General features: G+C 37.3%; 1 protein-coding gene across 1 annotated transcript; it reads left to right on the forward strand.

Annotated features, from left to right (window-relative positions):
* The first annotated feature begins 884 nt into the window (after window positions 1-884).
* Window positions 885-13,481, forward strand: LOC107859909 (zinc finger CCCH domain-containing protein 44). The gene is made up of 11 exons (XM_016705064.2): window positions 885-1,528; window positions 1,708-1,787; window positions 3,858-4,045; window positions 5,795-6,803; window positions 6,892-7,019; window positions 8,366-8,425; window positions 8,503-8,553; window positions 10,048-10,118; window positions 10,291-10,436; window positions 10,551-10,622; window positions 10,705-13,481. Exons 1-11 carry the CDS (start codon window positions 1,173-1,175, stop codon window positions 13,332-13,334), a joined length of 4,791 nt encoding a protein of 1,596 aa, XP_016560550.1. The 5' UTR covers window positions 885-1,172; the 3' UTR covers window positions 13,335-13,481.
* Window positions 13,482-14,217: the final 736 nt, after the last annotated feature.

Below are 14,217 nucleotides of genomic sequence, written 5' to 3' on the forward strand. Positions count from 1 at the left end.
CAAATAATACAAATTTTAATCAATATTTTAAGATATATTTCTTAATTAAATTGAAAAAAATAATTACTATAATTTATAATATTTTTCATATAGTTATTGAATATTTAAATTTTAATTCTTTTAAAATAAATTAATTTAATCTAATTTATCTTTGAAATTAATTAAATTGATTCACGAAAAATAAGGAATCCAATTAAACAAAAAGCCAAGGGAGAATTATATAATAGAATAAATAGTCTCTTTGACTAACATCTCAAATGAGTTTTATTTAGACTTTTATTTTCAAAAGTATTTTTACTGAAAAACGCATTTGACCAATAAATTAAATACTTGTGAGCAATAACTAATACTATTTGATTAGATTTTTCAAAAAAACTTTTAGGGAAAAATTATTCTCTTCAGCTTCTCAAAACTTTGCTTCAGCTACTCTTTAAAAATATTTTTTTTTTTGAAAAACATGTCAAAAAGCTGATTATTTTTAAAAAATAAATACTTTTGAAAAAAAATTTCTCAATCTCTAAATAAATAAGTTATCAGAATCTCTAAATGTTATGAATAATAATAAGATTATATTAACTAAATAGGTAAGCAATTTAAATCTCTAAATATTAGGAATATTCATAAGATTAGATTAACTAAATAGGTAAGTAATTTGAATGTCTAAACTCTAGAAATGTTAATAGGATTAAATCAACTAAATAGGTAAGTAACTAAAATATTTAAATATTAGGAATATTAATAAGATTAAATTAACTAAATAGGTAAGTAATTAAAACCACTAAATATTAGAAGTATTAATAAAATTACATTAATATAATATTAGAAACTAATTAAAGTTTTTCTAAATATGTGTCAGATCAACATGAACAAAATAATATAAAAAGGAGAAGTACTACTCTCTCTATCCCTCTTTTCTCTTTCTTGTTTCTCTCTCACACACACAGAGACACAACACAACACACATTTTTTTTTTTTCAATTTAGACGCACACTTGGGTTCAACCAATCGTGCCTCACCACCCTTTCTTTCTTTCTTCCAAATCTTTCTCTTTAATTTTTTTCTCATTTCGTCTCTGAATTTTCTGCCTTTCTTCAAACGACGTCGTTTTAGTCAATGATCTTCTCCTTCAATTTCGGTAATCTAGGGTTTTGTTAACGAGCTCAGAATTCTCCATGGCTGCTGCTGCTGCTGGTAGTTCCAGCTCAGCGATGCTCGATGGAAGTGTTGGAACATCTGTAGGTTTAACGAAGTCGGAGCAGAGTAGTTTTGTGCATTGTACGGAGGGTTCTCAGTTGGTCGGAGTTCAGTCTACGGTTGCCGGAGTTTCTCCGACGGAGGCAGCTGTTGTAGATGGGAGGAATTCAGCTGTAAATTCGATCGGACACGGCGGAGTTGATAGGCGGAAGAGAGGGCGGCCACCTCGTAGCCAGGCGGTGAAACCTCCGCCGCCGAAGAAACAGCGAGAAGAGGATGAAGATGTTTGCTTCATATGTTTTGATGGTGGTTCGCTCGTTCTTTGTGATCGCAGGTGAGTGAAACTTATTTTTATCTGTTTTTGTACTTTACTTTCCATTTTGAAGTGTTGTACATTTACTTCACTTAGAGCTAAAAGTGTTGAAAAAAATGTACTAGTGTTTCTGAAGATAAGCGTAATCTTTGTTTGATAAGCATAATTGTGTTAAAAGTTGTTTCTTTCATGATGGATAGGGGGTGTCCAAAGGCATATCATCCAGCTTGTATTAAGCGGGACGAGGCATTTTTTCGCTCCAAGGCTAAATGGAACTGCGGTATGTCTTCTCTTTCTTTGTTATAGTTAGTATAATTCTTTGCTGCTACAGTTTTTTTTGTTTGTATTAATTTATTGTTTTGTTTGTATTGATTAATTGTTTTTGTTTGTATTAATTTATTCTGTTGCTGGGATAATTTAAACGTGGCATTTATTTTGGCAAAAGCTAAGTGAGAACTAACTGACATTCTATTTAAGTAGAGAGAAATAAGAATAGTAGTTTTTTCATGGGCTCTTTATTTATAAAATTACTTTATCTTATTAAAAAATAGTAGTAGATTATTGCGCATGGTACATTAAGGATTAAAGTCTTCCATGCCATAGTTCTTGTTGTTACGTTGTAGTAGCATCTTGTGTAAGTACAATTACAGCCGTAACTGATACTTCTAGAACGAGTCTTGAATGTGGGGGAGGGTTTCAGCTGTGAACTTGAAACATAGTATTAATCTTGCTTAATTAGAAGTAGGATGGGCATGTATAATACACTGGTTTACAGAATACTTTGCGTAAACATTTCAAATTTCTAAGATAAATGAATGAGGGGAAGAATCAGCGGGGTGAGTGTTCTCAAATTGGAAACCATGGAAAAAGCATGAGGATGATTGTTCTGTTGCTTTTTCTCTTGCTCATTAATATATTGCCTGAGTAAAAAGTCAAGGTATTGGTTTGAAGAACAGAAACATTTCTGGATGCTTTTCTTTGTCACTGTCCTTTCTCAAGATAATATGAAGTCCTAAACATGGACTCTTATAAGTTGTTATTAGACCTTTTAAATTCGAACTGTGATCTCATAATATAGTTATTTTTAAGATTTTAAAAATGAAATTGTAGCACCAGCTCCCAATACTTCGTGGATATTTTGTCTTTTATTGTGTTGTCTCATGTACCTTTTTGTTGTTTTCATTGTCTATTTCTAACTTCTATTATGGAGTACATATTGCGCCTTTTGCCTTGTGTTGTCTTGACTTGTGCATCCTTTTGTCATCTTTAGTCTTTCTCAACTTTCCCAACTTTGTATGAAGTGCATATTGTATCTTTTACCTTTTATTGTCTTGACTTATGTATCTTTTTGTCGCCTTCATTAGTTCTTTTACAAGTTTGTTTAGTATATAAAATGTATTTTTTGCTTTCTATTGTCTTGACTTGTGTATCTCTGTCATATTTCATTAGTCTTTCTTTGAGGTTGTATAGTGTACATATTTGTATCTTTTACCTTTTTTGTCATCACTTATGTATGTTATTGTCGTCTTCATAGTCTTTTTCCAAGTTTGAATGGGGATTACATATATCTTGCATGTTCGAAATGAATGCTACTTCCACAAACTTTTTTGGGCATCTTTAGACAATCTTTCACACCATGTATACTGTGTGGGAGTCCCCATAGATTAGTAGTAAACAAGTTCATATGATTGTTAATAACTTCTCCCTCTCCCTCTCCCTATTTTTCCGTTTGTCCTACATTGCACATTTTCGTCAAGAGCCTCTGAAAAATCTGTTTCACTTGGTCCTTGTCCTACAGAGAAGAAAGGTTGTGATTGTTCTATTAAACGGGAGAGTTAAGTATAATAGAATACAACATCAAAAAAGATAGTGTGGAAATGTGGCTGAGCTGGGAGCTTCTTGAAAGAACCGCATTTAAGTTGCTCAGAAAACTTCGTTGCTAAAACCAACTTTTGGTATTGAGTAATGTTCTTCTTGAATGATGCCGCAAGGAATGCAAGTATTAGCTTAAAAATGTATCTCAGTATATCATAGTTGATATATTCGAGGACATTTTAGGAGGTTTGTTATCATGGAATCAATGTCAGAAGGGTTGGAACAACCAAAAAATTTATCGAAAAATTCAAGTAGAAATTATCAAAGTAATCGTCAATCTTAAAGTAGAATCCGCTTCCATGATTAGTACCAGAGACTGCTAGTGCATAATATTTTTGCTTTCGTTTTTTCACTTAGTACTTTTCTTTGAACTACAAATGAGCTGGTTTTATTTTCTATATGAAGCTTGTCATCAACATCATTTGCCCCATAATTATACATCGCACTGACATTACCTTTTTTGTTTTCCTCTCAGGTTGGCATATTTGTAGTGTGTGTCAAAAAACTTCCCACTACCTGTGCTATACTTGTACATATTCATTGTGCAAGGCATGCACAAAAAATGCTGATTACTTGTGCGTTAGAGGAAACAAAGGCTTTTGCTCGACATGCATGAAAACTATCATGCTGATTGAGAACAAAGACCAAGCAAATAAGGAAATGGTATGTCTAATGTAGATCTCTCAAAATATGTTTCCTTATCGAAAGAAAAATGTACTGTAAGATCTCAATAGGGATGCAAAACTTTGCAAATGATTTTCATAACATCCTGTCATTTTCTCTATGAGAAGATTCCTCTTTAATGAAGTAAAGATCATCTCACTAAGAAGTCACCTAAAAGATACAATCAGTACAAAAGGTATATAGTGGTTAGCTTGTATTTACCTTATAAAAAAGGTACGAAGATATGTAGTGGTTAGTTCCTGTACGGGCAATACATGAGTAAACTATGCTAAGATCACGGAGCTAACAGAGTCCTAAAAATTATCAGTGCTGTTTACAAGGGTTAGGGTGCACAAAAAATGCTGATTATTAGTGTGTTAGTGGAAACTAAGGTTTTGCTCAACGGGCATAAAACTATCATACTGACTGAGAACAAAGACCAAGCAAATAAGGAAATGCTATGCTTAGTATACTGTAAGATCTCACACAATATTTTTCTTTATCAAAATAAAAATGTACTGTAAGATCTCAATAGGGATGTAGAATTTTGCTAATGCTTTTCATAACATCTTGTCTTGTTCTCTATGAGAAGATTCCTGTTTAATGAAGTAAAGAAGATCTCATTAATAAGGCATCTAGAAGATACAATAAGTACCTAGGTATAGAGTGGTTAACTTTTACTTACCTTATAAACAAAGTACAACAGATATGTAGTGATTAGCTCAAATACTTGAGTGAACTATGCTAAGATCACGGAGCTAACGGAGTCCAAAATACTATCAGTGCTATTTACAAGAGTTAGGGTGCTCCAGAAAAAGAGGCTAACTAAACATCTAGCTTTCAAGAAGTATGCAGGAGCTGATATTCCATCGGAACATCTGTGATTCCTCTATGTCCAAGTACACCAAAACTTAGATGCTGGGATCACGTTGCTGATACTTTTGATGGCCTTATCGACTCTCTAAAAACACCAGCATTCATAAGCTTCTTTGATTGACTGTGGCATGACCCAACTTAGTCCAAATCTTCAACAGAAAAAGCTCCAAACGTCTGCTGCAGCTGTCAGTTAAAGGACGAGGTGACTAGAAGCCTTTATTGCCTTGGACCTTGTTGTGCTGTTGAGGCTTTCACTTTTATTGAAGTGTGTGACCATCTCATCTAAAAGCTTTAAGCTGTTAGAGAGAGCACACTTTTTTGATTTAATTACATTCTCGCCAACTTTCAAATCTACACACATTGATACACCTCCAATTGCCCATTTCTCTAACCATAAGCTTAGGAATGCAGCTACTCATGCCATAGATCAGTCCTTTCTGGATTGGTACGAAGACAATATACCTCTGTAAAGATACATTCTCCCAAGAATCATTATTGCCTTTTTACCCATAAAAAAGAGTGATTAATTTATTGTGGATATGGTGGAAGAAGACAGAGTCTTCAGCACTTTATTCCGGTTTTCAGTTCGATCTTTTCTTTTATGATTAGTAAAAAAAGATTGATAAAGATAGGAATTCGAGGAGGTGCAAAGTCAAAGATTATCCTTGGTAAGCAGAAGCAAGGATCTACAGAAAGAGAGAGAGGATGCTTACCAGTCTAACTGCGAATTAACAATTTATTCTCCACACACTGATTTTATCATGTCTTTCCAGATTCAAGACTATCATGTTTAATTTTATTATCATGTGCTTCTCTTTACTTTTTTCTCCATTAATTAATTTTTGGCTAAGTTTTGATTTACCTACCTATCAGGTTCAGGTAGATTTTGATGACAAAACCAGCTGGGAATATCTCTTCAAGGTGTATTGGGTAATCCTAAAGGAAAAGCTATCATTAACACTTGATGAACTTGTTCAAGCTAAGAACCCATGGAAAGAATCGGATGCAGTATATGGTAAGCGGCCACTACTGCCTTATGGTCATTATGTTGCAAATGATGGCAAAGGTATTTCGGGCAAGTCATTTGACCAGTCAGAGCTGAAGAAACCCTTAGAGCTGTTAGAGCTATCTAAAAAGGATCCTCCAACCACTGAAAGCCGAACAACTGCAAAGTCTAACCCAAGCATTTTCAGTTCTACTCCTCAGTCAGAGCTAACAAAGCCTGCTGAAGAGCTAGAGCTTCAGGAGGAAGATTGTTTGAGGACAAAACAGGGAACCACTGCTGTGCAGACATCAGTGAATGGATGCATGGAGTGGGCATCGAAGGAGCTATTGGATTTTGTTGCACATATGAAGGATGGTAATACTTCTGCTATATCTCAGTTTGATGTCCAGGCACTTTTGCTCGACTATATTAAGAAAAATAAGCTTAGAGATCCTCGACGGAAGAGTGAGATAATTTGTGATTTGAGGCTAAAAAGCCTTTTTGGTAAGCCACGTGTTGGCCACATAGAAATGCTGAAGCTTCTTGAGTTCCACTTTCTGATAAAGGAGAATCCCGAGAAGAGTGCCTTTATACCAGCTGGAATTGTTGGAACAGTGACTGGCCATGTCGAACCTGATGATAGCAATGATATCTCTTCATCTAAAAAACGTAAAAGTCGTAAAAATGGCGAAGTAAAAATCACCCAGATTAATCTGGATGAATTTGCTGCAATTGATGCTCACAATATAAATTTCTTATATTTGCGGCGTGATTTGATGGAAAGTCTCGCTGGAGATGTGGAGAAGTTCCATGACAGAGTTATTGGCTCAGTTGTCCGCATAAAAATACCCAGTAACGATCAGAAACAGGAAATTTACAGGCTTGTCCATGTTGTAGGTACAAATTGATCATAAAGCTTTTGTTAACACATTGTTGCAATATAATCTTGTTCTAGTTTGTGGGGCTTATAGTACTTTTAATGCAGGTACATGCAAGTCATCTGAACCATATAAGATCAGAGATACGGCAGTTGATTTTCTAATTGAAGTTTTAAACTTAGACAAGAAAGAAGCTATATCTATTGATACTATTTCAAATCAAGATTTCAGTGAGGTAGTTAAGACAAAACACGTTTTCCTTCTCCATCCATTTTGAAAAATGCTTCTTCCTCTTACTCTCACACTTATTAAAGAAATCTTGCTTACCAGTAGATATGTGGAAGATAAGGTGATATTCGTCTTTATTATTATTCTGTGTTGTAGCTCAATATTTTCTGACTTTTTTCTTTGGCTGCTTACTTTCAAATTAGCTATATTATGTATTTTTACTTTTAAGTAATTCAGTGCAAACAGCTGCTTTATGGGAAATTTTATAGAGGAGATATATACCATGTAAGCTAAGGCTGAAGGATCATTTAGTTCATAGAGACACGAGCAATCTTTAGTTACTATAATTTTAGTCCATTTAACATGAATATGATAGAGTCAGATTTGAGATGCAACTCATAATACTGGCAAGTTAGGGATGGGATTTTTAGGAAATCATGAGAAGGGTTGAGTAAGTTTCATCTGAATTCTGGTTCTCTTTATTAGGGGTATGATTGTAAATAAGGTAAGGCTTTTCAAGTGTTTGCATTAGTAAAGTACTTCAAATTGACCCAAGAAAGTAGTAAACTTGGATTATAAAAATTAAGTGGGCTTATATGTTGCATCGCGGGGATGAGGGCTGGGTTGGTGGTGGTTGTATTGGTAGTTTGGTATGAAGATGAATCAGCTTGTTGTTATCACTTACCCTTCTTACCCGTTACAAGCTGTCTGTCTGGTACTGACATACGTATATTATGTGTAAAGAAATAAATATAGTTTCTCCGAGGGTTGAGGGCTAGGTTCGAGATGGTTGTATTGATGGAGTATCAACATCAGCCACTTGTTATCACTTCTTCCCATTGGAAGCAGTCTGTCTGAGAATCTTCTGATATGTAATAAATTATTTCACGCATCTATGAGGAGAGTGGCATGGCCAAACATTGCCCATGAGTGAATCAGCACCTTGTTCTTTTTTGCTCTGGAAGGTGTAGAGTTTTCGTATTTGACATTGAATTATTTTGGTGAAGTGGCCTATACGAAGGAAATCTGTTTTTATTTGTTTTGTTTTATTTTGTCTCGATTCTTTTTGTCATCTGTAACTTTGCGGTGAGTGGCAAGCTGAATTTACTTGCTAGCTGCTGACTATGAAAAGCAGTTGCATTATGGGGAAAACTTATTTCACATTATTGCATGTATGCCTTGATATATATGTGATAAATTTTTTAAAAAATCACTCTTACACCATAAAAAAGTTCTTCTAGTTTCCGCTGCCCTTCTACACCGAGGATGTTCTTCTTTTCAAGGAATTTGGTTTTAAGCTATTTCAGCTTGAGTTTATGGGTTTTAAGTGATTGCTAAAATTTGTCATTTCAGGATGAATGCAGAAGATTACGTCAGAGTGTAAAATGCGGGCTTGTAAAAAGGCTTACTGTAGTAAGTGTTCAAACCTGAGTTTTTAAAATTTTGCTTTAGTAAACTAAGAGTTCTAACTTAATGACATTTAATTGTAGGGTGAGATACAGAAGAAAGCTATGGAACTCCGGGCAGTGAAACTCAATGATGTATGTCTATTGCTTTGTTGTTCAATTCTTTTAACAGTGTTTATCGTCCAAGGCACAATTTTTGGTTCCTTAAAACTTTCGTCACCTAACTCTACTGTTTTCTTCTGGTTCGTTAGTATTGCATAATGGGCATTTTTACAAATGCATGGGAGGTGCCTGTGGGACTTCTTATGCGGGAATAAATGAAAAGATGGAGAACTAACATAGTATTTTGGATAATGTCATCCAAGGGTGTGGCCTAGTGGTCAATGAAGTAGGTTGAGAACCTGAGGTCTTAGGTTCAAATCCCAGCAAAGACCAAAAAAAAAACACTAGGTGATTCTTCTCGTCTGTCCTAGCCTTGGTGGACATTACCTGGTATCTGTTGTGGGGGGAGGTGGCAGGTATCACGTGGATTTAGTTGAGGTGCAGGAAAGCTGGCCAGGAGTATTGAAAAAAAATAGGGAAAGAAATTGGTGAGCACATTATATGCTGGTATAGATAAAGTGGTACTACGTCTTCTGCAAAAGACCACCACGCGTTACTCCTTGTGGAATGGGTAGCTCGTTATTTCTTCATATAAAGTAGACGTGGTAGTTAGAAGTTGAGGGTAACAGTTGTTATTTTTGTTATTTCCGATTCATGAAAAATAAGAAGTCTTGCAGAAAGGCATGTTACTCATGACTTGATATACTCTCTCAGCTGGAGGGTTGGAAAAGCCGAAGACAATTATCCAAATAGCTGGAAGATCAACTTTTCCTTGAACTGAATGATACTCTCCCCTTCCTAAATTCCCAGCCTTTGATCAGAAAATTGCAAGAGAAAAGTTCGGGCAGTAATCATGTTCGAGGTTGGAAGAGATGCATTAACTGAAGATTAAGAAAGACAGAATTTGATGTAAGGATGTTATATCAAAGAATTTAACAAAGGGGATTGTTCTAGTGGTAAGAGCTTTCCTATTCCAACCAATAGGTAGGATATTTGATTGATCTTTAGGGAAATGTGGGAAAAACCACTGCTGACTCCTGGAACCAGGGGCTGAGGGGATGGGTTTGCCGAAATATTAAAAAGAATATATGAAGGAAAAAAGTGCAACACAGTTGTGACATTTCATACTTCTCTTGGCATTCAAGGTGGATATACTTCCTCTGCACAGAAGAACTTGAAGCATATAGAACCATGTAAATTGGAACAGGAAGAGTAAATTTAATTATTTGTGATCAGTCAGAAGGACCCTTCTATTTTTATGTCCTTTATTTGTTCATGACCCTTACGTCTTACTCTCAAGTTGTCAAGATAGTAGCAGCCCAAAAGGAACAAAGGGTAAAAGGAGAGATTAGTTGCGGTGAGATGGTAACTGATTATGCATTATAGTGCACTCTCCATAAGTTATGCTGTTCTTTCTCAGAACATCTCAAATTGTTATAGCTGCTTTCATGAAACTGTTACATTTTTCATTAAAATTTTTAATATGGTGTTTTCATGTGCTTGTGCTTATTTATTTTGAAAATGCAGTCCCTGGAAGCGGAGATATTGCGCCTCAATCATCTTCGTGATAGAGCAAGTGAGAAGGGGCACAAGAAAGAATATCCTTTGTCGAGGCAATATACGTTAATAGTTCTTTACATGCAAAAATAAGATTTGATGCCTCAATTGAAAAAGCTGAGGCACTATTTGGTATTTTTGTATTGTCATTTTGTGTGTTAATTAAGTTGAGAACATTGACCTTGAGCATGAGGACTTCCTTGACTGTTCCACGCTCAGAGAATGTATAGAGAAGTTAGAGCTTCTGAAGACGCCTAAGGAGCGCCAGCGGAGGCTAATGGAGATTCCAGAAGTGCATGCTGATCCAAAGATGAACCCAGATTATGAATCTGAAGGAGAACACAATGACAAAAGAAATGGTTCATATCATTTTTTTTTTTTCAGTATTGCTAAGTCTTATTTCATTTTTTTGGGGGGGTGGGGGGTGAGGAAGAAATAAAATGATTGCTTATTGCTGATGGAACATAATGCAGTTGAACATCCAGCACCAAGATACACTAGAATTAGTAGAAGGGATGAAAAACTTGTATCTTTAGGGAGTCGAGGTAAGATAAAGACTGTACTACGAAGTCCTTCAAAAGGTTGTTTGGCTTCAGCTAACTAAAGGTTTTTGTTGCGTTTATCCAGTTAAAGAAGAGGGATCTATCATGGCTCGATGTAGATCGAGTGAGAAAAGAGAAGCTTGTGGAACTAATATCTTTGACAAGAAAGGAAATCAATTTACTGTTGAACAAGCTGTGGATAGGTCTGGATCTGAAGCTTCAATTGCTAGTCTCTCTACGGCGAACTCATCATCCGTTAATAGTTGTGAAACTGACAAATTGTGGCATTACCGAGACCCTGCTAAACGAATACAAGGACCATTTTCGGTGATGCAGTTGAGGAAATGGAATACATCCGGGCTTTTTCCCCCTGATATGAGGATATGGACAAATCATGAGCATGAAGACTCGGTACTTTTAACTAATGCACTGAAGGGGCTTTTCCATAAAGAATTTCAAGTGCATGATAAGACATCAAGCCAGTCATGGGAACCAGCTGGCTTGGATAGTAGAACTAGTGTTAGGTGGACTGAGAGTGCTACTGGCTCACGGGGTGAATGTGGAAAGAAAGAGGCACCTAGGCACCTTCATAATGCAAATTACTATTCAAACAGTAACACACAGTTTACGAGGACGAGTGGGTGGTTGCCCCCTTCTTTTCAACAATGCGTGGAGTCGTTGAAGGCAAATAATTCTTGTTTTGACAAACCCCAACTGTCAAGCTCCCCTTCATCTATTCAGCGAGAGGTGATTTTAGCTCTTCCACGGCAGGAAAAAGGACAGGAAAATGATAATTGTCATTCTGTTGCAGCTCATGGAACTCAGAATTCACATAAAAGCACATCATGCTATGCACAATCTAACAGTCAGAATTTAGGCCCATCTTCTGGTCAGAACCAGGGATCTTTTACCAGCAATAAATGTTCAATTAACCTGGATTGTGGATCTACTTTTGCTTCAGCTACCCAATCAAGGGATTCATTTGAACAGAAAGGAAAAATGAATTTCCCAGACCTACCTAGTCCTACCCCAGAGACGAGATATGGTGACATTGAAGCGCAGGCTGCTGAGAAACTGCTTTTGTTGAGTTCAGTTATTCCTTTTTGTGGTTCAGATATTCATGATTTGCCAAGTCCTACCCCTATTTCAAACGGTGAAGCTCAAGGTGGGCATGCTGATGAAAATAAAGAATCTGGTCCGTCAAGTCTTCCTGACTGTGAACCTCAAGGTGGGCATGCAGTTGAAAATAAAGAATCTGGTCTGTCAAGTCTTCCTGTTCAAGAATCAGGCCAAAGGTGGAGCAGTGCTTCTAGCCCAGTGGTTGGTGGGCCGCACCTTCGTGAAATAGCTGATGAATGGGGTAGAAGTTCACCAGCTGCAAAACCATCTACTGAAGAATGGGATTCTGGTGTTGTCTCTGTTTCCTCGCAGAAACCGGCTGACACTGTGGGTGATCATGTTGCCACACCCCCTTCACATGGCGACCAACTTACTGCAAAACCATCTACTGACCATCCTGGTCTTGTCTCTGTTTCCTCGCTGAAACCAGCTGACACTGTGGGTGATCATGTTGCCACACCACCTGCAAATGGCGACCAACTTACTGCAAAACCATCTACTGACCATCCTGGTCTCGTCTCCATTTCCTCACTGAAACCAGCTGACGCTGTGGGTGATCTTGTTGCCACACCACCTTCAACTGCCGACCAACTTACTGCGAAACCATCTGCTGAAGAATGGGATGGTCTCGTCTCCGTTTCCTCACTGAAACCAGCTGAAGTAGTGGGCGATCATGTTGCAACACCTACTTCAAATGCCGACCAACTTAATCACACTTCCCCTTCTCATCCAATGTCAAACTTTTTTGGTGAGCCTATAGAGTTCAGCACTTTGGCTGAGGAATCAGTGTCAGACCTTTTGGCTGAAGTTGACGCCTTGGAATCTCAAAATCAAAATGGTATGGGTTCTCCTACTTCTGCTATGAGGTGCAGTGAGGGGATGATACCTGGTTGCAAAACTGGTTACTTTAGCCCGATGGAAGAGCTGAGTCCAACACATGATCCTGTAAGAAGTGATGCCTTGAGTTCCACTGGAGATCTACAACTACCTTGTCAATCTACTGTGACGGATGAAACAGTTGGTGCATCTCGAGCTGATGCTTTTGATCCATTAAGGAGGTCCGCCGGAAATTCATCTACGAGTAGTGAGGGTGAAACCAAGTCAGCTGATGTTTTGTTTTCCCAGGGGGATGTTGGGTCCGTTATACCTGCACCTTGTACCACGAGTCAAACTACTGCATTTTCTGCAATGGGCAGGAGTACAGGATTTGAAGGTATGACCAATGGCCGTGGAGCAGCACCTGGAAACCAAAATTGGGGTGGACCAGTTCAGGGATATGCAAATTTTGGTTATGGAAGCAGCACGGGAGCTGCATGGGGAAATTCACATATGAATCGAGGTGCGCCTTTCTCTGGGAATCCAATGTGGGATAGCCAGCGGAGGTATGCAGGGGAAAGGTCTGGTGGTCCCAGAGACTGGGCTCTTCAAGGAGGAGAGTCGGGATTTGGTAGGGGTAGGTCATCTTGGAACAACAGACAGCAGCCATATGGTGGTGGAGGATATTCTAGGCCTCCTCCGAAAGGCCAGCGAATTTGTAAATTTTATGAGAGTGGGCGTTGCAAGAAGGGGGCGGCGTGTGACTATCTACACCCGTGATGGTGTAAATTGAAGGCAATTGCTTTCATTTTGTACAATCAGAAAATTCTTTTTGGAGTAAAATAGACATGTAGCTAAAATGTTATTCCTGTAACTCAACTGAAAAGTCTCAGTTCAAAATGGCAGATTGCAATTTTTTCTTCCGCACCAGTGGGTTAAGTTGGTATAATCCGTTTCAGCAAGTTTATCAACCCAGAATACCGTGCTGTGTGTATGAGCTGCAGCAGTGAACTTATACAGCGATGTTCTGCTTTTTGATTGGTTAAGCGTTGCGGATTAATTTGACATTCTGAACTTCAATGAGTAAATTCTCCAATCTTGTTTGTTTCTTAGGAGCCAGTAAACGAGATATTATACCATCTTGGTTAGTGGAATAAAATGTTACATGTTGCCTTGTTAACATTAGATCATCTTAGCTCCTATGCATTGCTACTAGGTGTATCTAATTTATCCCTGAAAGTAAATTCACAACAGTATATTAAGTTGAAATACTTTGTTAGACCATTGAACTGCTTTGTATGGCAAAACATAGGACAATGGGAAACAAGCAGAGGTGTGAAATGGAAGAATAAATAACATATTTTGGTGGAGAGTTGTATCAGTAAATGGATTAAAAACAAGTTGAATACTAGCTTGGGTCAGAATAGGTAGGTCGATTTGGGCTAGACAATCAGCCGTAACGCAATCCATTCGACTCGATTTATTTTTCATTTATCTGTTTGTTCTTATATAATTTTGTTTAACTACTAAATTTTCTTACATGCAGGTGCAGTTCAAGTTGTTCCATAACTTTTTGAATATAGTAACTTAGGTTCTTCCCAAAATCATTCGTCAGTGTACATTATCTCCGACCATATATATGTGTTCAAGTCTGAGTGGGTTG

This window comes from Capsicum annuum, chromosome 2 (assembly GCF_002878395.1).
Source record: "Capsicum annuum cultivar UCD-10X-F1 chromosome 2, UCD10Xv1.1, whole genome shotgun sequence".
NCBI classification, from domain to species: Eukaryota; Viridiplantae; Streptophyta; class Magnoliopsida; order Solanales; family Solanaceae; genus Capsicum; species Capsicum annuum.

Coding starts and splice junctions, on each gene's coding strand:
- LOC107859909 (XM_016705064.2), top strand. CDS start 1,173: ATGGCTGCTGCTGCTGCTGGTAGTTCCAGCTCAGCGATGCTCGATGGA. Junction 10,437..10,550: donor ACACAATGACAAAAGAAATG/GTTCATATCATT, acceptor AACATAATGCAG/TTGAACATCCAGCACCAAGA. Junction 10,623..10,704: donor TGTATCTTTAGGGAGTCGAG/GTAAGATAAAGA, acceptor GCGTTTATCCAG/TTAAAGAAGAGGGATCTATC.